The sequence below is a fragment of the Eschrichtius robustus genome, chromosome 3, assembly GCF_028021215.1.
Source record: "Eschrichtius robustus isolate mEscRob2 chromosome 3, mEscRob2.pri, whole genome shotgun sequence".
Classification (NCBI taxonomy): domain Eukaryota; kingdom Metazoa; phylum Chordata; class Mammalia; order Artiodactyla; family Eschrichtiidae; genus Eschrichtius; species Eschrichtius robustus.
Window position 1 is genome coordinate 34,094,010 of NC_090826.1, and position 25,778 is coordinate 34,119,787.

The window sequence follows — 25,778 nt, forward strand, 5'->3', positions numbered from 1 at the left end:
TCACCAGAGGTCTCAGGTAAAGGGAGATTCCTTCATTTAATAAACATTCTCTAGCACTGCTAGGCACCATTTTAGCACTGGGGATACAGCAATGAATAAAGCACAATTCCTGTCCTCTCACAGGGTGTACATTCTGGTGGAGGAAACAGAAACAAACTAGTGACTTTCTGGGGAAAAATAAAGCAGGGAAGGGAAGGGGGATAAGAAATGCTAGAGGAGGGTACATGTGGGAGGGTGGCCTGGGAAGGGCTTCACCAAAGTGTGACTGAAGGAAGTGAGGGAGCTGCGGGACCCTGGAAAAAGTGTTCAAGGCAGAGGCTTCCCTGGTGGCGCAGTGGTTAAGAATCCGCCTGCCAATGCAGGGGACACAGTTTCGAGCCCTGGTCCGGGATGATCACACATGCCACGGAGCAACTAAGCCCGTACGCCACAGCTACTGAGCCTGCACTCTAGAACCCAGGAGCCACAACTACTGAGCCCACGTACCACAACTACTGAAGCCCACATGCCTAGAGGCCGTGCTCCACAACAAGAGAAGCCACCACAATGAGAAGTCCGCACACTGCGGTGAAGAGTAGCCCCCCGCTAGCCCCAACTAGAGAAAGCCCGTGTGCAGCAATGAAGACCCAAAGCAGACAAAAATAAATAAATAAAATAAATAAATTTATTTTTAAAAAGAAGTGTTCAAGGCAGCGGGCACAGCAAGTGCAAAGGCCCTGAGGCAGAAGCATGTCTGACAAAGAGATCCTCGGCTGGAGCACAGGAAGCAAGGGGTAGAGGGGTAGGCAGAGGTCAGGGAGGACCTGGGGCCAGCACACGCAGGCCACTTGTGGGCTGTGGAGGGTGCAGAGTGGGAGTGACAGGGTCTGCTGATGTTAAACAGGATCATTCTGGTTGCCGGGTTAAGAATACACTGTAGTGGGTAAGGGTGGAAGCAGGAGATTACAGCAGGACACTGTGACAAACCAGATGAATCTTGGCAGTGGTTTGACCCAGGAGGTGGGAAAAATGGGCAGATTCTGGATATGGTTTCACAGGGTGAGTTGACAGGATTTGTTGATGGAGGTGAGACAGAGCCGTTTGGGGCCTGAAGACAGGAAAAATGAAGTTGCCTGTGCAGAGTTTGAACAAGTGATTTTGCTTCCTTCTTTCAAAGTATATCTTTTTTTCTTTGGCCACTCAAAAAACTTTCAAAAAGACATTCAGCGAATGAGCAAATGCACACAGTTTCTCTGCCTATGTTTACATTTCACAACCTTTACGTTATGAACACATCGGTAGCAAGCTGTTTTTGTTCCAGTTTGGATTTTTAGAGTGGTTTACCTGCGGAGTTTATTCTTTACACCTATCCAAAAACCTCCAACTTATTATTATGTATTTAATTCATAGTTTAATCAATTTGGTCCCCAATAAATATACAGAGGTAACAACTATTCCCAAAGGCATAATTCAACAACATCCTTAATCTGGAGTTCACAGTAAGATGGGGCTACACAGAGTAGAAATTTAGAAATTTAGGATAGAAAATATGCTGCACTTTTAGGTTTCAAAGTCCAAGAAGAAATGGGTTTGCGAAAAATTATTAGCAAACAAAATTTAAATTTTTAAAAATTAAAACTACTCTCTCCAAGCTACTATTTCATAAATACACACACACATATGCGTGTGCACACGTGCTTGCTTTTAAAAATATAGGTACACAATAAACCACGTGTGGATATACTGCATAAACTCTCAGACCTCAGTAAAAATAAATTCAGCTATTAGAAATGAAAATACATGAGATAGAAAAGCACACCTGTTAAAAATATAACTCCTTCAAGTGGAACTGTACCAAATTAAGCGAACTTTCAAAATAATTTCTTTAACAAATATACCAAGAGCCCCAGGAGTCACAGTGGTTCTTCAGCATCTGCTGTGCTGTGTTCTAAGGATGAGTTCATCGGACGCCCAGGTGACCATCACACAGATGGCTGAGACCTGACACGGAGCTGCGAGGAGAAGTCCGGCGGGAAATGCGAGTCTGGGAGTCATCAGCCTATAGATGGTACACAGAGCCACCTTGGGAGTGAGTTTACACAGAGAAAAGGGGAAGCCCAGGGGCTGAGCCCTGGGGGCCCTAATGTTTAGAGATCAGGAGATGGTGGGAAATCACCAAAGATGACGAGAAAGTGCTGCTGGCAAAGAAGAGGAGGGTCAAGAAAGATGGCCGCCTGGAAACCAGGGGACAAAGCGTTTCGAGGAGGGTGGAGGGGTCACCTGTGTCAAATGCTGCCAGCAGGTCAGGAAAGAAGAGAAATGAGAACTGACCACGGAATTCTTCAGCGTTGGAGGTCACTGTTGACCTTGATAAGCGCAGCTTTTGAGGTGTGATGAGACCAGAGCCCCACTGGCATGAGTCTGAGAGAGGATGGGAGGAAAGATGAGACGTGAGCAAGTATAGTCATCGCTTTCCGGAGTTTTCCTTTTGAGGAAAACAGAAAAATCTGGCGAATAAGCCCTTTAGTAAAAGGAATGTTTTTAAGGTGGGAAACTTTAAGTTTGGATGTGCTGAATTGAACGGGCTAGGAGAGAGGCAGTGGCTGGAGGGATGTATTGGGCGGTACTGGAGAGCTGGGAAGAGATGGGGGTCAGTACCCTTGGACAGGAGCACAGATGGTCCTCCCTCAATGGCTGAGTCCTGCCATTGGCGGTGGCAGGGTCTGGCGTGGATGCCTTCTACTGAAGGCCTGAAGGGCTTGGGAGGCAGCCCCGGACAGCCGCATGCCTGTGAGTCACCATACCCACACTCACTGGCCCAGCCCACAGCTGGGCTTCTGTCCCCTGCCCTGTATTCCAGTTCCAAGTTGAGGCTGGGCTGCCCCTCTAAACCCAGCCCACCCCTTGCCCCTTGACAATGGCCACCTTTCTGAGGACTCCCCACCCCAGCTGGGCCTGGCCTCCATGGTTTTACCCTCTGATCTCATCATTCCCTTCAGGCCTAAGCACCGACCCCTCCCCACCCCACCCCCAGCTGGGCCTGGATGATCACTTATGGCATCCAGGTAGCTCCTATCAATTCTAGCCTCCTCTTCCACACCAGCCCTTTGGGCTGAGCTCTCAGCTTTCCTTGCAACAAGTGAACTTGAGTTAGGACAACACAGGCATTACCCTCAATGAACCGTATAACTTTGTAGGTGTAAAATCAACATTCTCGTAACAAAGGAGTCCTTCTAAAACAACCGAGGCAAATGCAGGGATGCTGGGTGAGAAAGTCAACACGCTCTTGATGGGCACTCCCGGAGGCTGCCTGGAAGATGCAGACTGCGTTCGGGTGTGGAAGGGACGGGGAATGCAGGGCGGGGGCTGGGTGCCGGAAATCAATGCGGTAAATAGGAACGCATGTATAGCGTGGACAAAGCATGGCCCTGGGACCCAAGCCAAGAGGGGACTTGCAGGGGAGACAGGAATGGATTTCAGTACCACTGTTATTCCAGAAGTAACGCAGAGAACTAGGGAGTATGGAGGTATCTGAGAGGTTAGTTAGAGGAGAGGGCTGAGTACCGCCCTTTGGAGGTGGTTAGGATTTGGCAATGGGCAGAGCCCAGCAGGCACAGAAGGTGAAGCACAACAGGGGTGAATGAGACTGTGGGGCCGGGAAGACCAGCCTGAGTTTCAACTGGATCCGGCAGGTAAGGCAGCCACAGAAGGCTCTGGAGCAGAGGTGTGACACAGGCAGAACCATGATCAAAGACACCCAATAGCACCAACATGGGGGCCTGGAGAGAGGGGGGTAAGAGCTGTGGTACAGGGAGTGCAGAGAGACCACCTCTGAGTCATGGACCACTTGGTGTGGACACCAGACTTTGGGGACTAATTGGAAGGGGGAGGGTTGGGGGGAGAAGAAGGTGTCCAAGACGACACTAAGGTTTTGAGTGTGAAGGGCTGGGCACATCATCTGGGCTCCGGATGTGGAAGGAGATGTCGTTGGTGGCGATTGGAGGGCTTGGTACAACTCACGCTGAGTTCGAGATGCCCTAGTCTCCCAGGCAGAGGTGCCTGTGAGGCATCAGAAGCAATGGTCTATAGTTCAGGAGTGAGGTCCTAGTTGGAGACTCACATTTAGTGTCCTTGGCACAGTGAGGTTTGAAGCCAAGGATGTGGATGACGGTGACCAGGGAGACCACTCAAGGCCAGAAGAAACCAGTCTGACTGACCAGGTGCGTGAGTCACCATTATACCCAGACTGCCGACCGACCCACCTTTCCTCTCTGCCTGTCCCAGTCTCATGCACCCTCCAGGCCTAGCCCTCCCCCTCCAGGAAGCCATCTCTGGCTGCTCCAGCCTCAGGAGTCCTTGCCTGCTCTGAGCATCTCAATATTGGGGGTCCACACCTCAGCACCGGGCCTTGTGCTGCACCTGAACCAAGCTCCTTGAGAGGAGAACCACAGTTTACCCCCTTGGCTCTGGGCATCTTCTGGCGTAGAGCACCCATAAGGCACTGAATAAATAGCTCCTCCTGGATGGATTGAGTGATTGATCAACTGCTGGGTTGGACGTCAAGAAGAATAGTAAGGAGACTAGTGATGAGAAGACTCCTGCCTGTTGGACTCATCCAGCGTCTACTCTTGCTGTCTGGTCTCTTGACTCACGGCCATGAATTAGATCTATATGGATCAACCTGACTACATCTCAGAACATCACTGAGTAGAAACAACAAGTTGCAGATGTATGGTAAATCCTCTGGAGTAGTCAGTGCTGTCTACCAAAGAGCCCTGGTCCTCCCCTGTGCATGGCGGGGCTGTGCTTCCCCACTCTCAGGGAGCTGGGTGAGGCCTGCGGTTTGCTCTGGCAGATGAGATGGGAGCAGAAGCTTCTGGGTGGAAGCCTGAAGAGTCAGTGCACAAGGCACCACTGTCCCATCTTACCCTCTCGGCCTTGGCTGGCCTGGATCTCTGAGTGACTCCCAGGAACAGAACCCCATTGCAGACCCTTGTCAAACAGGTATTGGAGTGAAGTACAAATACTTGCTGTGTTAAAAAAAAAACACAAAAGAAAGAAAGAAAAAAAGGGAGCGGGGGAGGGGACAGAGGGAGGGAGGAAGGAAGGAAGGAAGGAACAAATGGGCCTAAGGCAAAGCCCTGGTGACCTCAGGTGGGTGTGCCTGAAGGGCCTATTCAGTGTTTCTGGGTGGGGGCACCCTTGGCATTTTGGGTGGGACAGGTGGTTCTGTGGTCGGTGATAGGATGGTCACATACCCTGCCCTGTCCATGAAATGCCAGAGGTGCCCCCAGTTCTGTGACAACCCAAACTCTCATGCCCACATTTGCAAACGCTCCTGGGGGTGACACCAGCCTCAAGAGAGCTGTAAATGTTGAGGGGTCACCAGAAGGGAGGGTGGGAGGTACAGCGGGGGCCCAGATGGGACAGCGGGGCTGCAGGAGAAGATGACCTGACCGGCGGCATTACATAACCCCCCCCACCAAAGCGCTCAAATTAGATGTGACAAGTAGAGAGAGTGAGGATGACGTTCTTCGCAGCTGACAGACAGAGTGAGATTATCCTGGAGGGGATAAAAGCGATGGACACAGTGGTGAAAAAATGCTCCGATGCCCATTTGTCAGCACCATGAACTGCAGCCTTTACACGGGGCGGCAACAGGATCCCCTGACCATCCACAAAGTATGTAATTATCGCCTTTTACAGATGGGAAGCAGAGCTGGAGAGGTGAGGGGATTGTCTGAGTGGAACAGGTAAGTGGGAGAGCTGCTCGGGGGCAGGGATGCTGGACCTGGGAAGAGAGGGAGATTCTGAACAGAGCAGGTAGGATTAAATGATGACCTGGGTGGGATGGTGGGGGTAGGTTACAGTGAGGACCCCTGCCTAGGCTGTAGGAAGAGGAGAAGGGGACTCAGGTGTGGCCTTCACCTTTCAGCTGAAGGTAGACCGCGTGGCAGAGACTCCGGTGGCTGAAGCTGTGAACTAACTGGGGTGGGGAGAGGCTCCTGCCAACTGCCCTTTTCGGGGCTCAGGCTTCCCGGGGGGGGGGAATGAGGGCAGCAGGGAGCCGCCTGGAACCAGATCTCCAGTCTGGGGACAGTTGCCTCTCAGGGCAGAAGCAAACCCCCTCCTTCATGGCCGCTAACACTCAGCCTCCCCCTGGGGCCCCACAGATGGTCCTTGAAACTGCTGGGAGAAGGCTGTGACCGATGCACCAATCCCAGGATGAAGTCTTATGTGGCCTTTGGAGGACCCCAATGATGTGAGAACACAGAGACACACGGGGGCGCTCTAACCAAGTAGCAGAAGAGGATACCCGTCAGTCCCCAGATGGAAGGAGGGTAAATATTTCGAAAAACCTCTGGTCTAGTGTTTCTCAGTGGAGCAGTTACTGGAACTCTGAAAAGGATATTTCTCCCCCCCGGGGGATGTGTCCCTGCCACTGCAGGATGTTTGCCCTCCCTGATCCCCTCCCTGTCACTATGACAAGCCAACCCCCCAAGTTCAGTTTCCAAACACTCCCTCTCCTGAGAGCCCCTGCTGGTCAGTGCCACCGGAGGATGCCCACTGGAGGCCTTGGGGAGCTGGGTAGTGTCTGCTCTCCCCGCGCTACAGAGGAATCCAGCACCTCCCACTTTGACCTTGTGAGTTAGGCACCTGCAGGTGCTGGAGAATCGTAGGTCCCATAACATTCCGTGTTGGCTGGGGCTCATGGGGACCATCCTCCTTGGGAGGTAGCTTTTCCTCTGTGCTGTTATCCCTCAGGACTGGGTAGGACGAGGGCTGCATTGATCACACTGGGGACACAGACACAGGACCCTGAGACAGACACCACGGGACCTGCGTACAGACACCCACGTCCCAAGAAGCACACACGTGGTCACAAAGAACACAGCTTGCACAACACTTCCACAAAGCAGGTCTGAAACCAGGCAGCCTGCTGGAGCCCGGGGAGCCCCACAGTTGAGAGTTCTGAGATGTTTCTATCATTAGGTTTACAAAGACAAAGCACCGACGGTGAAAAACCAGGAGTATTATTCTAAATATTTACCAACGAATGAGTCCTGGACTCTGGCCAGTCAGAACAGAGACCGGTGTACACAGCTGGTATGTGCAGTGCGCTATCAGTCCTGTAAACAGCCTTGTCAGCAGAGCCCAAGTGCCCCTGTGGGACACCAGGCCTGCCATGGTGGCTGCTTAGGCAGGACAGAGGTGACTTTTGGGGAACATACACCAAGGTTAACAGCAGTCCGGACAGGACCTGGGAGAATCACTATCAATCCCAATGCGGGGTCTAGGAACCCAGCCAGCATGTGAGGAAAGAGAGGCTGGGGGAAGACCCAGGCGGCTCCAGTCCCCAGCACATACCTGGCGTACCCCACCCCCGACCAAAGAGCCCGCATTCCTTAACAGAGGTGGTCAGCGAGTCCCACAAAGATGGCACCTCCTGGAAGGCCGGAAGCCCAGGGCTCCTGTGGGCACAGCCCTGCCCGTTGAGATGCTCACCACCTCTGAACGCAGATGACACCACCCCCAGCCCTCGGGCGGGCGCGAGCTCTTACTGCATGGGAAGCAGACATTGCAAACCAAAGGTGATTCTTACCCTCCTTCGAAGATTTTGATCCTCGCCGGCTCCCCTCTCTTGGAGGCAGGAGCGTCCTCCTCCGGCTTCCCTCGCTTCTCCTCTTCCTTCTCCACTCTAGCTATCTCTTTCTGGCCTTCCGGGGAAACCAGCGAAGGGAGGCGAACCTGGCCCACCGCAGGAATGACAAAATCATGGCTGGTTAACGGGTGGTCACGGAATGATGCCTTTGATGGCATCGCACACCTACACTTCATCCTCCCTCTACCCAGTGAAGAGGTGCTATTAGCCCCACGTTACAGAAGGAGGGAAACGGATCCTCAGAGAGGTGAAGTCAGAACTGGGACTCGGACCAGGTCTTTTTCAGGGGAAGACCAGGCCTTCCCATGAGAGCTGCGTTTGCTCTCTTTTTCACACTAGTCTAGGGGTTTCTGGGGACAGGTCCTCATCTTGGTCTCCTCAGTCACACCAGCCTCAGAGAAGTCATTTGAGGAATGCTGAATACATAATTGAAGGCTCCACCTTTGGAGATTAACCAGCCCAATTTTCTTTTATAGATGAGAAAGTCAAGGTCACGCAGCAAGTTAAGGGCATTGCTGGGAGCAGAACGCAGGTCTCCTGAAGGCCCTGACCAATAGCACCCCACCCAGTCCCCCGCCCCCGAGCCGGACACAGAGAAGCTGTGCCGCCCACTGATGGGCATGGACCTGGCGGGCGTGCCTCTCAGGGAACCCGTTCTCTTCAAGAGATAAGGGCCTCGGTGGTGAGAGCTGGCTGGATAACATGTCCCCTAGATCCTCTGATGGTGGCAGGGGTGGGTGCACCCTTTAATAGGAAGCGGCGATGCTGGGCTGGGGGCTGGGGCCAGCAGTGAGATTCTTATCCTACTTCATGCCACTGTCATTAAGGTCATGAGGAACTGCACTGTTGATAGCCGGCAGGAGGAGCAACCCTGTCTCCCGGTGCTGGGACAATCTAAGGACAGAAGTCCCTGTGCCAGTCACCACACCTGCCCCTACAAGGATGGGCTGGGGCTCAGCAGAAAGGTAGCTGGTTGGGAATCAGGGAATCTGAGTTCTAGCACCACATAGGCCACTGCATGCTGAGCCACCCTTGGGTGAACTACTTCACCTCTCTGGGCCTCAGAGTCTGAGGGGATTAGACCATCTTGGAGATTCATTCCAGGGTCAACTTCTATGATTCAGTGACCCCCTCCCCAAAAAAAATCTCTTCAGAATTGGAGATGGGGAGTGGAAACCAAGTGAGGCTATGGACTGCTGCTTTGGCAGAAGGCAGGTGATTTTATGCAATACCCAGGGATTTCCAGAGCATGCTGTTTTCACTTCCATCTCAGCCTGCCATCTGGGCCATCCATGGAAGGACCAAGAGGCCTCCCCCAGGCTGATGAATGACTTCTGTCTCACAACCAGCTGTGATGTCAGGGCCAAGCTAGAGGAGGCTGGTTTTGGTGGCAGGAGCCACTCTGCCAGGAAACACTGTTGGAATTGAGCAGCGGACCAGGGATCCACTTTAGCTTTTAATGATAATAATGTGAATAACTGCAGATAATGATGATCAAGTGCCAATGTGCCAGCCACTGTTCTAAACACACTTTGCATATTTTAACTCATTTAATTACCTCTACAGTCCTATGAGCCAAGTATTATTATTGTCTCTATTTTATAGATGAGGAAACCAAGGTGCAGAGAGGTTAAGTAATTGGCCCAAGGTCAATTAGTAAGCGAGATAGCGGGATTCAAATTCGGGCAACTTGGCACTGAAGCCCTTGCTCTTAATCTCTTTGCAATAGTGCATGTGGTTGTCAAAATGATCCCCAAAGAGAAAAAAGGAAGGAGAAACCTGGGGGATGAAATGTGGCTGCAAAGTGAACTCTTGTATAAGCTTGGGTTTCTCCAGGGCTTAAAATTGAAAAAAAATGTATGTGACCAAACTCAAACCTGACTGGGTGGCCTAGACCTGCACAAAGATGGTTAGGAAGAGCTTTGAAATGCTGATATAGCCCAAAGGGCCTTTTCAGAGCTACTAACAGGGAATGGAAGCTATGGGATGACAAATGTCAGCTCAGTATAATAGGGAATTTTCTTAAAGCACTGTCCCAAGATGGGCTGGGTTGTACTAAGAGGTGGTGAGTGCCCAGTCACTGGAGATATGCAAGCTGAGACCAGAGAGGGGTGTAATTATAGAAAGGCATCAATCAGTGGGCCATGCAGTTACATTAACGGACCAGACTGGTGAGCTTCTGGTAGGCAACATGCCAGTGAATCAAATGGAATATTCCAGGAAAAAGTGTGCACGGTTCAGCTCATTTTAGGAAAGCAGCATTTTAAACAAATGATTGTCAAACCCAGTTAAGCCAAATTAACTCTTTGTTTTTCTTAAACCACCTTTCAGTGTTCAATCATTAAAACAGAGGAGCAGTCCTGAGCATCCAAAAGAACTTTGGAGTGAGATCTAGTTTTGAAGCCAGGACATTTACCGTGTGTGGGGCCTTGTGCAAGTTACCTGACTTCTTCATGCTTTAGTCTCTTTATCAATCATATAGTGATATAGAACCCTGCCAAGGTGGTTGTGAGGATAAAAGTAACACTGAGCACAGTACCTGGTACATAGTAAGTGCACTATAAGTTCTAAGTGTGAATATAATTACAACAGCATCTTGGGAGTAGCCATCGCCAGTAAGAGACACTGGAGAGAAAATCAGTCATGATGTTTATGGCGAAAGTGGAAACCTCAGTTAAGGATGTCTGTAGACTGACAAGGATATTTAGAGAATAAATTTGGGAAACAGTTTGGTGAAGAATATCAAGTAGAGCTAAGGACAAATTCAATGCACAAAAGTCACTCAATAAAAGAGCAGGATACAAATATAGGAGAAGTTATCGAACATAGTTTTGTTCATTTATCTACAATAGGAATTTAGGGGACTTATTTGGTCAAAGAATCTGGTCTGAAGACACACTAATGAACATCTCTAAATTTGCAGTCACTTTTAAGGTTTTCTTTCCTCAAATAATTGAAAGAAGAAAAATAGACTCTCTGGAGTCAGACAGGTTTGGGTTCAAATTCTGGGTTTGCCAAATATTTGCCATGTGACCTGGACCTCTCTCACCCTCTGACCCTCAGTTCCCTCATCTAGAGAATGAAGATGATACTGCTACCTCACAGGTGGAGATGAGCATCAACTGGATTCACGGGCACAGAGCAATGCCTGGCACAGTGAGGCTACTCAACCAATAAGACCAATTGTTATTCCACAAATATCAAGTCAGCATAGCACATCATGGCCTAAATCCTTACGCTGGCCTTGTCAGGATACGGAGGTGTCACTGGTATGAAGCAAACTTGGAATTATCAAATGTCAATCTTCCTGAACTTGCAGGGATCAGTTCATTTTATGCCTCCTGATGCAGCCTCAAGTCAGAGGCAATGGGGGAGTAAACATGAGCCCTTAGTCGGGGCTGTGTGCTACCACCAGCATAGATGAGTCAAGCTGTGACCTTGCCACCTACTGGTAAAGAGGGATACTGCAGCCAAGCTCTATTTGCTCTCCTACTCACAGAAAAGAAAGAAGGAATATTTCAGGAGTCATTTGCATCAAATTCTAGACTCTCTGACAATGGGAAGATTTCAAGTGGCACCAGAGAACAGAAATGGTAGATGTGGAGAACAGGAAAAGACTAACCAGATAAGGGAGAAATGTATGTTGGAGTGGCAGTTTTCCAGCTGTCTTTTGGCTGAGATTGTGTCTTTGATTTCTCAATAGAAGCTAATGGGAAAGTGGATCACTTTAAAGCTCACTTTATTGAAATGTATCTAGTCCAATGACATGAGGGACACTGACAAAGAAACCCAATAGATAAGGTGATCAGTCACAGCTGATAGAGAGGAAATCTGCCCACTCGGTTGGCTCTCATTTTGCAAATGGAACTTGAGGAGAATGTGGCTTTAAAAGCTCAGCAAAGACTTTTAAAATCAGTGGGGAGAAGAAAAACAAGGCTGAACTCACCTCTGTCATGCGGGGCTTGCGGGAGCTGGATGGCACAAGCCTTCCTGTCTCAGGATGCGGAGCTGTGGCCATGGTGTATGTCTCTTTGCTCACCTTCTGCTTAGACCTCAGGAGGGACAAAGCAGCTTTAGTGGAAACCCCCGGAAGGTTGGGGTTGTACAAACTTATGCACCAACCAGCGTAAACAGAGGACCTCCTATCTGCATGCTGGATGTGATTTGGCTTAATGTAGTTTAAATAGCACCAACTGACATTAGTGGTCGTGTGGAGGCTGGGGAACTGCAGTACCTTCTTTGAGTCCGTACCTTCTTGCAACTTGGCTGGCCTGGGGGACGTTTCTGACAGAGGCTGTGAGCTGAGAGGTGCCAGTGGAGGGAGGTCAGGTTGTTCCTTGGAATCTTCTTTCTTCACACTCAGTGGGAGCAACCCTCTTCGGTGAGGTTTACCAGACGGCTGGGCATATTCCTTCAAAGCCTCTGAGCCCGGGGTTGTCACACGGGGCAATGAGGGCTGAGGAAGGGGAGGAATTTCCTTTGGGTCGGATGGATCTGAGGACAGGCTGGACAGTGTTTCTACTTCCCTCCTGCCCTGGCCCTGGCTGCCCAAGTGGGACTTCTCTAGTCTCTTGCTATCCTCGGTGCCGCTAAGCACCACACTGCATGGTTTCACCAGCTCGAGTGTTTCATCTGCCTTGGAAGCCTCCTCTTCCTTTACTCTTTTTTGCTGCTGGGTTTCCATGGTAAGTTCAAGGCTGCCAGCTGGTGAAAGGACACGTTTGCTTCCCCCCACTGTTGATGAACTCCCCTCCAGGCTCAAGACACTCTCTGATGACAGGGAAGTGCCTTTTCTTTCAGGTAATGTCACAGGCACTCTCAGGTATGGAGTCGGGAAACCTCTGCTTTGCTCTTCACTTACCCCAGCCGGTCTGGGCCCAACCTCGTACACATCTGCCCCACACACAGTCGTCCCCTTGCATGAGGGCTCCTCAAACTTGGGAAGAGCCACAGTTGCTGAGCTGCCCTGGGACTGGGTGACCAGGATCTGGGAAAGAGTGGTGTACATGGCGCTCCCATAGGACGGCATGTTGGTCTGGATGCGGACAGGCACAACCAGAGACACCATGGTGTCTGGACAGGCAGGCAGGGCCAGCGGAGGGGCTGACGTGGGTGCTGAGCAGCTGGATGGGAGAGCCACGGAGGGCAGCTGGATGTCACTGCTGTACTCTGTGCTGGGGGAGAGGCCAGGGGTTCCCGTTGCCAGTGTGGCCAGGCTGGTTTTGATCTGGGGTACATGGCTTTCCACATCACCAGGGAGCTGAAGGGCGAACTGGGATTGCAGAGGCAGGAAAAACCCAGAAGAAAGTGCTGAGGAGGCAGGGTAAGGCATGGGGAGAAACGAAGGGGGCTGCCGGAAGGGGATGTTGGCTGGGTGAGGCATGAGCTGGGGGAGGTGGAGTTGGCCTGGGTGCAGAACAGTCGGTTGGAGAGGAAGTGGGGGGGCTTGAAATAAGGAGGGAGGAAGCGGGGGCATGGAGTACGGTGTGGAGAGCAGGCTGGACATGGCCTGGGTGGAGAAGAACTCCGAAGACTGCCCTGGCTCATGCTGTAGGAGGTGCTGGAAGGAGAAAAGGGAGACGGGCGGGGGCAGGTACGGCTTCTCCTGCAAGGGGAGCTGAGCAATGGGGTGGGGGAACACCTGCAGTGCTTCTGTGTAGGGTGGAGTGGCCCCCAGCGCGGGTCTGTCCTGCACCTGGCTCTTGCCTCCCGGGTGCCCGCCGTGTGAGGTGGCTGCAGAGGAAATCGGGGGCAATGGGCTTTTGGCCGAAGATTTACTGGATGAGGGCTTTGGTTCCTCACTCTCCTGTCTTCCCTTGTGGGTGGCCTCTGGCTCGGTTTCAGGAGGCCTGCTCAGAGAGGCCTGTCTCACCAAAAAGCATTTCCTTCTCTCTGGTGGGGCTGCTGAGGCTGCTGGGGCCGCTGGAGCTGCTGGGGCTGGTGCAGAAGGGCCTGTCAAGGACAAGCTGCCGTAGTCGAAGGATTTGCTGCGTGTCTCGGTCATATGGGTGGAGTGGGAAACATTGGGGCTCTGCTCTGAGGCTGACCTCCGCATCTCGCGGGTGTGCGGGTGGTGGCTGGGGACAGTTAGCATGTGGGTGCCCAAGGGTTTGGAGCGTGTGTCGGACGAGGGCCCGGCAGCCTCGGCTTTTCCGTGGTCGTCCCTCTCGAAGGAGGCGGAGCGGCTGGACCCGCTCAGAGAGACACTGCTCTCCTGGCTCGGGCTGCGAGACAGAGGCATGGAGGACTCGAAGCTGGACTCCCCGGATGACTGGGCCATCTCCGCCAGGCGCAGTCTCTTCTTCTTGGGTGGCAGCTTCTCTGCTGGGAGCTGGGCAAGTGTCTGGCTGCGCTGGGGCCACTGGAACTCCTCCGTCTTCTCGGGCTCCTTAGGGGGCGGCTCCGGCTCTGTGTCTGGCCGGTTGGGCTCCTCGGTCACCAGGATCTCGGGAACCTGAATGTTGGGCTGACGGACCAACCTGGGCTGCAGGGAGTGAGCCGAGCGTCCATGCGGGGCGGGCGGGGGTGATGAGAACGGGGCCGCAGACTTGTCTTCCCCTTCCAAGCCGCTGGGCTGCTCCAGAGAGTCGGATTTCTCAAAGGAGCTGGTGTGCTGGATGACAGAAATTTCTTTGGACGTGGTTCTCCTCTCCTTCCCTGATTCTGAACTGGACCCTGGCTTGGGAGTCCTTGGCTGGAAGCCGGCGGATCCCTCCAGGGAGGGCACTGACTTACTCGGCTCTGCTGGTGACTTGGTGGATTCCAAGGGAAGGCTCCGAGCAGCCTCAGATGGCCCGGGGCTGCTGAACTGACTCTCTGTGGACTCAAAGGCGGGCGGCTCCTCCTCGTCCCCGAGGCTCTTCTCTTTCCTCCTCTTCCTCAGTGGAGTGAGCTCCAAGGTGCTCCCCAGTTTGTAATGCATCATCTGGGACCAGGGCTCGTGCTCCGCCTGGCTCTTTTCGGCTTCCGGAGACGCGTGAGCACCTGCGGCGACGGGCTTTGCCATCTGCAGCTCCGAGCAGTAGTACTTTTTATGTGCTTCGTAGTTGTCCCTTTTCTTGTACCGAGCACCACATATGTTACATTCATAGATCACCCCTTTCGTTTTCAAACCCTTCTTGGTCTTTTTGGTGAGGTCGCTTTCCCTGGGTTCCGGTTCATCTGCGGGTTTGGAGGCTGCCTCTTTGCTGCTCGGCCCCGCCTCCTCGGAACTGTACTCCCCGCCCAAAGGTAGTTCGATGGCCGGCTGACGCTTGAGCATCCGGGGGTGGGAGGTAAACAGTTGACTGCTGCGGCTCAGGGCTTCCGAGTCGGCGACGTGGTCGTCGAACGAGTAGCTGCCTCGGAAGGTGTGTGGGGGGGTACTGAGGGTGCAGGTGGCAGAAGGCATTGAGTGGCTTCTCAGCAGAGGCACAGGGGGGGTGGTGCTGGGCGGGTGCTGGAGGCTCAGCAGTGATTGTTCGGGCTTCGTCTTCTCGCTGTGGGAGGACAGGGGCTCCCGGTAGAGGCTGGATTTGGGCGACTCCATGCTGCTCCGCCGTGACAGGGAGCTCCTCCTGGGCTTCACGCTGTCTATCTCGCTGGTGTCCACCACGGCCTCGTTGATGGTGATGAGCTTGGTGATGTGCTCGATCACCTGCGTCCGGGGCACAGACAGAGGCACCAGGCTGGGCTTGTCTTCGGTGGGCAGGGGCAGGATGGGCTGCGTGGAGGTGGCCGTCAGCATGGTGGTCCGCTGCCCAATCCGCCCGCACTTGCCGAAGATGATCTCGGCGTAGGACCTGGCGTTGGTGTTTGGGGGGCTGACCTGCTGCTCGGCGCTCTCGGAGCGTGAGAAATACCCAGATTCGGTGCTGCCTTTGCTGCCTGGGCTCAGGAACGCCTGCTCGTCGATCACCTTCTTCCTCTCGCTCAAGCGGAGGGCCAGCTTCTGCTTTATCGTGTGGGTGTCTTCGGGTTTATGGCTCAGGGGGTGTTCGGATGAGGCCTCTGCGAAGGGAGCAGGGTCCTCGAGCGATGGGGCTGAGCTGCACTGGGACAAGGAACAGCGTTCGTGGCTGGAACCCTGGCTCCCAGAGCTGTACAAACCGCTGGACAGGAGGGGGTGCTTGGGCCTCGGGGACAGCTCTGCGGGGTGAGTGGACGTGCTGCCCGTTTCCTCTTCCGAATCTGTGCTTTCCCCCTCAGTGGGCTCCTCAAACTCTTCCCCAGGGATCCTCTCCATCTCCAGCCCTGGGGGGTACATCTCTCCGCCCATTCCCGAGGCCAGGCCGGCTTTGATGCGGTGGGCATGGGACTTCCTGTGCTTGTAGAGGTTGCTCTTGGTCTTGAAGGAGAAGCCGCAGGGACCACAGGGGTAGGGCCTCTCACCCGTGTGCGAGCGGATGTGTTTCTGGAGCACGCTGGGCTTGGCACAGGGGCGGCTGCAGTATTGGCATATGTACTTGCCCGGCTTCTGTGGTTTCCTCTCTTTCTTGTGTGCCTCTTCTGTGGGCTTCAAGGAGACCTGCGAGGGACGGGGCACAAAGACTTTGGGGATGCCAGGCAGGTCCTCGGGAGGAATGACGGAAGCATGGGAAGGCAGGAGTTGGCTCTGAGGATGGAGCCCAGGGCTTACGAAAGAGCCTGAGGGTCCGGGTCTCATGGAGTCAACCAGCTGCCACGTGGACCCCTCCAGGAGATGCTCGGGTTTGCCGGGCGACATGAATGCTGGTGTCAGAGGGTGCTGCGGAATCTGCGAGATGTGGACCGAGGCTTCGATGGAGGACCTCTTGGGGGGATTCTGCGGCTGGCCTGTTTTCTCCTGAGAGCCTTCCCTAAGAACCGATGAGGGGCCTGGGAAGGGCTGTGGGGCTAGGAGCTCTTGGAAGGGGCCCTCTTGGGTGGCAGCCGTGCCGCTGCCTGGGTACGGGGCGCTGGATGAGACACTGGTCTGAATGGCCTCTCCTTTGGTCAGCCGCTTCCGGGGACTTCCCTCAGCCTTCTTGGTGCCCTTGACACTCTGTTCAGGATCCATGACCTCCACGGGACTTCAGATGCTATTCAAGGAAGGTCGGGGCAGGCCGCATTTACGAATAATCCAAGCGTCCCAAGGAGGCGTCTGGCTTGGGCCACATTGGTCAAGAGCTATGGAAGCCAAACCCAAGATGGTTTTGGGAGTTTTTTTTGCAAGTGTCACTGGGTGCAAGTGGACTCAGAGCAGGTCATCAGGGCCCAGACTGTTCACGTCAGTGAGGCATGGCCCTCTACTTTGCAGACAGAAAACGCGCCAGCACTTTCTGCCTGAATGTCTGTTGTGGAAACGTCATGAAGGATGTCAGTGTTGCCATTGTATTGTTTCAGTTGGCAGTGGCAAGTGGCCCCCCACAAGTCCCCTGTGTGCTATGTGAACCGCTGACGGCTGGAGACGGCTGTGTGCATGGCCCAGGCATCCCTGGTCCCCGCACGAGAGAAGCCACGCTGGACGCCGCGGGCAGCTCCGTCCCGCCTCTTCTCCTCTTTTGTCCCGTGTTGGAGATGAACGGCCGCGGAGGGGAAGTCACGCTCTTCTACTTGACAAGAGCACACACACAGAAACACACACAGAAATAGAAGAGAAGAGAAGAGAGAGTTACTGTGACTCATCCACAGCTCAGGCAGCTCCAACCTGGTGAGATCCCTACAGGTTAACCAGGGAGACCCGACCCGAACCCAGAGCTCCAGGCTCTGTGCATTGAAGCACTGCTGGTACCTCCCTTGTCTGCATTCCCAGTGATGCCCACTGTGGTTCTGAGGACCGTGGCTGTGTGGAGCGTTGGGAGCAGGAGGCGGGGGGGGGGGGGCTCTGGGAACCTCAGGGCACTTAGCGATGGGAGGCTTGGGCTCCAGTCCCTGCTCAGAGAGTGACTCCAAGTGGGTTTCAGTTCCCTAAGCCTCAGTTGCCTCATCTATGAAATGGGATAACAGCAATTCCTGCCTCAACTGCATCTCGGGCTGCAGTGGGGTCCAACATGAAAATGGATGTGGATGCTGTAGGATGAACCCCGGCCGGTCCCATGGCTGGTGCAAGAGTTGGGGCCGGTGGGTTATTTGGAGATGAGCTTTCTAAGCGGGGGACTGTTCTCGGGTTAGTATTTCTCTCTGGCCCTGGGTTCTGAGGGTGTCCAGGAAGGGCATCATTCATGGCTTTGCTAACCCTTGCTAACCCACCTCCCAAACCAGTGTTTCATAGAAAAGCTAAAACCACTGCCCCAGCCTGTGGGAGCTCACAGTCTAACACAGCGTGACCACCAGATCTGCCAAGCAATAGCTGGAGGGTCATTCTGGAAGTTTCCTCCAGGTATTCAACCTTTCCTTGTCTAGTCAGTGCCCCAGGGATACCCTGGAAGTAGTTCAGAATGGGGGTCCTTGCCAAACTGAGGGGCAAAGCTGATCAGAGCAGAGCCCCAAGTGTGTGTGCCCTGCCAGGGCCAGCCAAAAGTCGGGCAGCCTAGGCTTCCTGGGCTCCAAGGGCATTGTAGAGCCATTCTCCCCAGGAGCATGGTGAGAATTTCAAAGCTGGAAGTCACTGTGAACTTTGTCTCGCCAGCCACCTTACTTTCCAGTGGACAAAACTAAGGACTGCAGAGGGAGGGTGGCCTGCTAAGGTCCTATGTTCCTAAGAGGCAGGGCCAGCACTTGAACTCAGGCTCCCCACAGCCAGATTTTATTCCCCAGTCACCTTGCAGGTGTCTGTCCCCTGGGTGAGGGTCTGGGGGGGTGACCGTGTCTCTGCAGCCTTCTTCCCTCTCCTGCAGGCTTGCTCTGCCCCTGGCATCCTGATCTCAGGCTCCCTTCATGACCTCACCTTTATTTTCATTGGGTGTTTGCTGATGCAGTGTTGAAAAGTTTCCTTCTTCTACTTTCACAGAGTGCTCAGAAAATTAACAAGTCTGAAAGACTCAAATAATTTCCGCTCAAATGGCAGGACCTCGGACATAGTTACATGCCATGGAAGGGCAGGTAGTTCAATAACTAACTAAAAATTATATTCTATAAATTTATTCCTTTTTTGTTTCCTTTCCATCTTGGTTCTATAGAGACTTCAATGTAACTCTAACAAAATTTAATAAATATTTTTAAAAGAATGACAAGCTATAAATAAATATAAGAAAGTTGTAAATAAGAATAACAAATCAGAACATAGGAAAATGTAAATAAGGCAGGAGGTCAGGATTGGTGGGATGGAAAGAATATTGGTATAACAATCATAATGGCTTACGGTGCTTCTATAGTTCAGCTATACACTTATACCTGAGATTCCTGGCAGTCAAGGAGAAAAGAGAGATATTGTCCATTACAGGGTCTTTATATCCAGAGAGGAAGAAATATATAAGTTCCTTGAAGGAAGCAGAGGATTGATTGAAAAGAACTTTTTCTTGTGGTACTTCAGACAGGGGCAGCGAATGATGCATGAGATCACCTATGTCTTCAAATGACATCCCTCCAAGCAAATGCAGTGATTGATTTTTGTCAATGGAAGGTCACAACTCAGCAAAGGCTATTCTTTGAGCAGTCAAAGCCCTCCTTTGACTCCGGCAGAGAGTATCCTCCCAAAGCAGGGAAATCTCATTTCATCATATTACTGTCAATAGGGTGGCCATGTAAGATATCATCCAAACTAGGACACTTTTGAGAGGGAAAGAGGTACAACTAATGATTATGGAGGAGCAACAGCAATAAACCAGGGCTGTCCCAAGCAAATCAGAACAAATGGCTACCCTTACAGTCAATATTTACCTTGTGACCCAAACCAGGCACAAGTACCATCTCTGGGGGTCTGGTACAAACTTTTGGTCTTTGCTGTGAGGACTGAAATGACACCATGGTCTCCTGTGGATTCCTAGAGACTGGTTGCCTAGTCTCATCCCCTCACTTGACAGATTAGGAGACTGAGGCCTAGCAGGATGATGTGATTTTCCCTAAAAATTGCACAGTGATGGTAGCTGAGGCAGACCACCCTCCGCCCCCCACCCTCTGGCCAGGGCTCATCTCCACCTCGGCGAATAAATGCCCCCTAGGACCACTGTGGCACAATGGGCACTGCAGTCTATGGCTCCCCGTTCTATGGAGGCACCGGCTTGGCCCTACAGGACGTGGCTGTATCCCTGGCAATGAGCATCAGTGGGTGTCCAGAGGCTTAACAATCAAGGGGGCCTTTCAACGTATGTCCTAACCTCACTGTGGCTGCCGGACAGGAGAAATGGGGAGCAGACTGAGGTTGGGGAGTCCATCCTGGTGGCATTACCCCCAGGCCTCATTTATCCAAGCTAATGTGGGCAGAAGTGCTGAGTCATGGAAAAGTCAGATGAGGCAGCCAGCATCTGCCGTGTAGATGCAGAACTATGCTCCGGACTGGTCTGCAACTCCCGGGCTTGGCTGTACCTGTAGGGGGGCGTGGAGGGGGAGGCCCCTGGGTGCTCTGTATAGATAATAAAGGGTTGACGCTACCTACTATTTCTAGTGACCCTTTCATGCAAGGATCTCAAAGCACCCCCAAAATACTAGCTAGTGGCAAGCTTTGCTTCTTCCAGTGTATGGAAGGGACCCTCCGCATGACTGGGTGGTGAATGATCAGTCTGGGTGGGGGTCAGTTGGCCAAGGAGGACTCTACATCATCGAGTCCTGTGGTTCTCCCTTCACTGAGCCACAGGCTCTCCAGGGGCAGGTGGGGAAGTGCCCAGAGGCTGGGGTTTGGAGATTCCCAGGCCAGGTAGGAGGGGTGGGGTGGATGAGGGAGACAGGTGGCTATTGTGTCATCAGGTGACTCACTGGGCCAGCACCACCTGCCTGGGGTCAGCATCCAGGCTGCACCTGTGAGCCGGCCTCGGGGCTCTTCCCAAGAGGGCCCTCCTGCCAGCACCCTCTGGGGCAGGAGCAGCCAGGACATGTCAGCACCATCGGCGACCCAGAAGGAGTGGGTCAGTGAGGCCCGAGAGCCGAAAGGCCCACCCCTTTGCTCTGCATAGAGGGCACCTGAGCAGCCGGGGGCAATGACTATTTCAGGCCACACAGGTCCGCGGGCTCCTGGGCCAGTGCGCTCTGCTGCCCTGCTCCACACCTCATGACAGGCCAGAGGTCCTTCATACGAGAGGCAATGGGAGGGGGCAGCAGGACTGGGTGCAGACCTGGGGCAAACCTAGGAGGGCTAAGAAGGCTTCAGCCTTGGAATGGATTACAGTTCACACTGGCATCATCACTTGTTTACTTAACTCTTTAATCCCTTTAGAAGGACTGTTTCCAATCTCTGTGACCAAGTGACACTAAGAAAATGGCTTTTTTCTATCTTCTGTGCTTCTGAAGGTATGTGTAAAGTTTTAATATAAACTTGAAGTAACAGAAGAAAAAGCTGCCTCTGCAGAGAACTGGTGAGCACACCTGTAAAAGTCACCAGTGACATGAGGTCAGAGGTAGAGGGTTTTCTTGACAGGGCCCAGAAGCTGGGCCAACAGGGGCCCGAGCCTCAGGCCAGAGGGAGGATGGATGTCCTCTGCTGATGGTGGCAGAATGGCTCTGGGGTCCACATTGCCTGCCTCTGAGGCCACAGCCTTCAGAGTTCTGGCTTAGAAGCCAGCTTAGAACCATGAAGAGAACCTGAGTTTCAAGATCCAGTTGGCTAGCATATCAGACAACTTGGCTCCCACTTCCAGAAGCTTCCATAGGCCTAGCTATTAGGACAGCCCAACAAGGAAGAGAGCAGGGTGCTGGGGCTGGAGTCACAAAGGCCTCAGGGGAGTGGGAAGTGAGGGAGGAGCCAACAGGGCCGAGGCAAGGGGGCCTGAAGCTCTGAAACCAAACTGGAAACCACTTTCGTATCCAAGGTGCAGGGACAACGTGGCCATAGCCCAGAGTGGACGCCCAGAGGGCTCCCAAAGGGGAGGTGGGAGGTGGGCTCTGTCAGGTGGTCAATTCCACCAGTCCTGGCAGGGGGCCAACTTGAATCTGCACGGGCTCTAGACTAGGGAGCTTGGGTCACCAGCCAAGTTAGAGAAGACTGAGGCAAGACAGGGACAGGAGCCTGATGTCCAGGGGCTATTAGGTCAATCTGCCCCAGACTTGGGGCATAAAGTTCTTATAATTTAGTTACACATATACATGCATGCATGCACCCCAATATGCCAACATCTGGTCAAAATTTTACTGACCATAAATAATAAAACATACCGATGTTAAAAACACCAGGAAAGCAAGCCTTCCCCTTATTTTCAAAAGCTGAAACCCAGCACAGAAGGCCACAGGCTGGACAGGAGGCAAACAGAACGTGTTTTTATTTAAGGACCCAACACCAAAACCAGTGCCCCTTCTGAGAATCTCTGTGTGTGACAGTGTGTGTGTGTGTGTGTGTGTGTGTGTGTGACACTGTGTGTGTGTGTGTGTGTGTCTATGTGTGTACAAGACAGGGCAGAATTCTTTTGCTGCAAAGAAAAGTAAAAGTGGCCGGGGGCTCAGCTTGTGGCAAGAGGGTGAGTGTGAAGATGTGGGTCTGGAGACGAACGGAAGAGGTCGTCAGAGAGCCACCGAAGGAAGTCTGGACAGAGAGTGGCCAAGGCCAATGGTGGGGCTCTGGCTGGGAATGGGGAACGTGGCAGAGACTGAAAATGTCTCCCACTAGCCGCTCCCCTTTCTTTTAGTAATTGAAGCCCCGGAGTATCAGCTGGATCTGTGGTCACCCAGTTGGACTGTATCTACCAGCTTCCCTTGCAACTAGTTCTGGCCAACAGATGTAGCTCATAGGTCATGGCCAGAAAGAAAGGTGTCTGCCCTCCACGTCCTCATTTTCTCAGGAAGGAACATGGAAGTAGTAGTGGTGGTAAGCCAACTCTGACCACATGGAAGGGAACCTGACCTCCAGGGACGGCGTGAAGCAAGGTCACCTGCCCCCATGAGAGAATGACACCGTCTAGCTCATCTTAAGCCACATCTACTCGGTCCCTTTTAGAGCAGTCAAACAAACACACTAACTCACACAGGCGGCTGCAGTGCAATATTAGTCCTGGGGAGTCTAATAAGAGCTTGACAGAGCCCAGGCCTGGGAACATTGGGATACAGGGAAATGCAGCAACACAAACCGGGGTCCAGGCCTAAAGGACATGATGGGCTCTTGCGAAGGGGCAGGTGTCCAGTCACCAAGCCCACACACAGGGCAACACAGCATGCGATCCCAAAGGCAGCTTTGCAACTCAGCTTGTGTTTGAATCCTGGCTTCTCCACCTCCTAACTGGAAATGTTGGGAACCTCTCTAAGCCTCAGTCTCCCTACCTATAAAATGGGGACAATAAAAGTACCACATGTGGTTTAAATTGAGTTAATTCATATGCAATGCTTAGTATAGTACCTCCTGGAATGTAGTAAACAGTCAAGAAATAATGGCCATCACTGTTATCAGGGGAAGTCTTTCTGTTTGAGGGGCTGCCCTGGCCTTGTGGAAAGAGCACTGGCCTGGATGCCAATCCTGGCTCTGCTGCTTTTAGGCCGCAGGCTGTTGTGAGCACTCAATGTAATTATCACGTATAGAAAGTACAGGCATGACTCATTTAACTGTGCCTCGCTTTACTGCACTTTGCAGATAATGCAGTTTTTACAAACTGAAGGTTTGTGGCAACCCTGCATCGAGCAAGTCTAATGCAGTTTTTACAAATTGAAGGTTTGTGGCAACCCTGCATCGAGCAAGTCTATCAGAGCAATTTTTCCAATACCGTTTGCTCATTTCCTATCTATGTGTCACATTTTGGTAGTTCTCATAATATTTCAAAGTCTTTTTATTATTATTACATTTGTTATGATGATCTGTGATCAGTGATCTTTGATGTTACTACTGCAATTATTTTGTAGCTCCATGAACCATGCCCATATAAGATGGCAGACTTAATGGATAAAAGTTCTGTGTGTTCTTTCTGACTGTCCCAACAGGCCATTCACCGTCTCTCTCCCTCTTTTTGGGCCTCCTTATTCCCCTGAGACAACAACAATGTTGAAATTAGGCCAATTAATAGCCCTACAGTGGCCTCTTAAGTGTTCAAGTGACAGGAATAGTCACACGTCTCTCACTTTAAATCAAAAGGTAGAAATGATTAAGCTTAGTGAGGAAGGCATGTTGAAAGCTGAGATAGGTCAAAAGCTAGGCTTCTTGTGCCAAAGAGTTAGCCAAGCTGTGACTGCAAAGGAAAAGTTCTTGAAGGAAATTAAAAGAGCTACTTCAGTGAAAACACGAATAAGAAAGCGAAACAGCCTACTGCTGATAAGGAGAAAGTTTGAGTGGTCTGGATAGAAGATCAAACCAGCCATAATATTCCCTTAAACTGAAGCCTAATCCAGGGCAAGGCCCTAACTCTCTTCAATTCTATGAAGGCTGCGAGAGGTGAGGAAGCTACAGAAGAAAATTTTGACGTTATCAGAGGTCTAAGGAAAGAAGCCGTCTCCATAACATCGAAGTGCAAGGTGAAGCAGCGAGTGCTGATGTAGAAGCTGCAGCAAGTTATCCAGAAGATCTAGCTAAGATAATTCATTAGGGTGGCAACACTAAACAACAGATTTTCAATGTAGATGAAACAGCCTTATTTGGAAGAAGATGCCATCCAGGACTTTCATAGCTAAAGAGGAGAAGTCAGTGCCTGGCTGCAAAGCTTCAAAGGACAGGCTGACTCTCTTGTTAGGGGTCAGTGCAGCTGGTGACTTCAAGTTGAAGCCAATGCTCATTTACTCATTCTGGAAAATCCCAGGGTTCTTAAGGATTACGCTGAATCTTACTCTGCCTGGGCTCTATAAATGGAACAACAAAGCCTAGACGACAGCACATCTGTTTACAACATGGTTTACTGAATATTTTAAGCCCGGTGTTGAGATTTACTGCTCAGAAAAAAAGATTCCTTCCGAACTATTACTGCTCATTGACAATGCACCTGGTCACCCAAAAGCTCTGATGGAGATGTTCAAGATTAATCTTGTTTTCATGCCGGTAACACAGCATCCATTCTCCAGTCCATAGGTCAAGGAGTAATTTCAACTTTCAAGTCCTATTATTTAAGAAATATATCTCATAAGGCTATAGCTGCCATAGACAGTGATTCCTCTCATGGATCTGGGCAAAGTAAATTGAAAACCTTCTGGAAAGGATTCACCATTATAATACCATTAAGAACATGTGTGATTTCATGGGAAGAGGTCGAAGTATCAACGTCAATAGGAGTTTGGAAGAAGTTGATTCCAACCCTCATGGATGGCTTTGAGAGGTTTAAGACTTTAGTGGAGGAAGTAACTGCAGATGTGGTAGAAAGAGCAAGAGAATTAAAAGTGAAGCCTGAAGATGTGACTGAATTGCTGCAATCTCATGATAAAATTTTAACAGATGAGGAGTTGCTTCCTAGGGATGAGTAAAGAAAGTGGTTTCTTGAGATGGAATCTACTCTTAGTGAAGATTTTGTGAAGACAAAATCGAAAAGATTTTGTGAAACAATGGCAAAAGATTTAGAATATTACATAAACTTAGTTGATAAAGCAGCAGCAGGGTCTGAGAGGATTGACTCCAATTTTGAAATAAGTTCTACTGAGGGTAAATTGTTACCAAACAGCATTGCACGCTACAGAGAAACTGTTCATAAAAGGAAGCAGTCAATTAATGCGGCAAACTGCACTGTTGTCTTATTTTAATAAACTGCCACAGCTGCCCCAGCCTTCAGCAATCACCACCCTGATCAGTCAGCAGCCATCAGCACTGAGGCAAGACCCTCCGCCAGCAAAAAGATTATGACTCACTAAAGCCTCAGAAGAGGGTTGCATTTTTTAGCAATAAAGTATTTTTTAATTAAGGTATGTACATTGCTTTTTTTAGACATAATGCTATTGCATGCTTAGTAGACTACAGTATAGTGTAAACATAACTTTTATATGCACTAGGAAACCAGTACATTTGTGTGACTCGCTTTACTGTGGTGGTCTGGAACCAAACCCACAACATCTTCAAGGTATGCCTGTGTCTGGTGCACAGCTGGTGCTCGAAAAATGAGAGCAGATGTTGAATCTGTAGGTCAAAGCAGGGCCTCCAAAGAAGCTAACACAATGCTGAACCACTCAGCTAGTGGTATAGCCTTTCTAAGTCCCCCAGACAAGAGAGGTATTGGTT

General features: G+C 51.6%; 1 protein-coding gene across 4 annotated transcripts in view; it reads right to left on the reverse strand.

Annotated features, from left to right (window-relative positions):
* Positions 1-25,778, reverse strand: part of HIVEP3 (HIVEP zinc finger 3) — a 495,837-nt gene that overhangs the window by 42,016 nt on the left and 428,043 nt on the right. For all 4 annotated transcript variants that reach the window (XM_068539651.1, XM_068539654.1, XM_068539650.1 and 1 more), the window contains 2 exons: positions 11,589-17,190; positions 7,583-7,728 (listed from right to left, as the gene is read on the reverse strand). In XM_068539651.1, coding sequence (XP_068395752.1) covers positions 7,583-7,728; positions 11,589-16,658 — 5,216 coding nt within the window. In that variant the 5' untranslated portion in view covers positions 16,659-17,190. The remainder of the gene's footprint in view (positions 1-7,582; positions 7,729-11,588; positions 17,191-25,778) is intronic.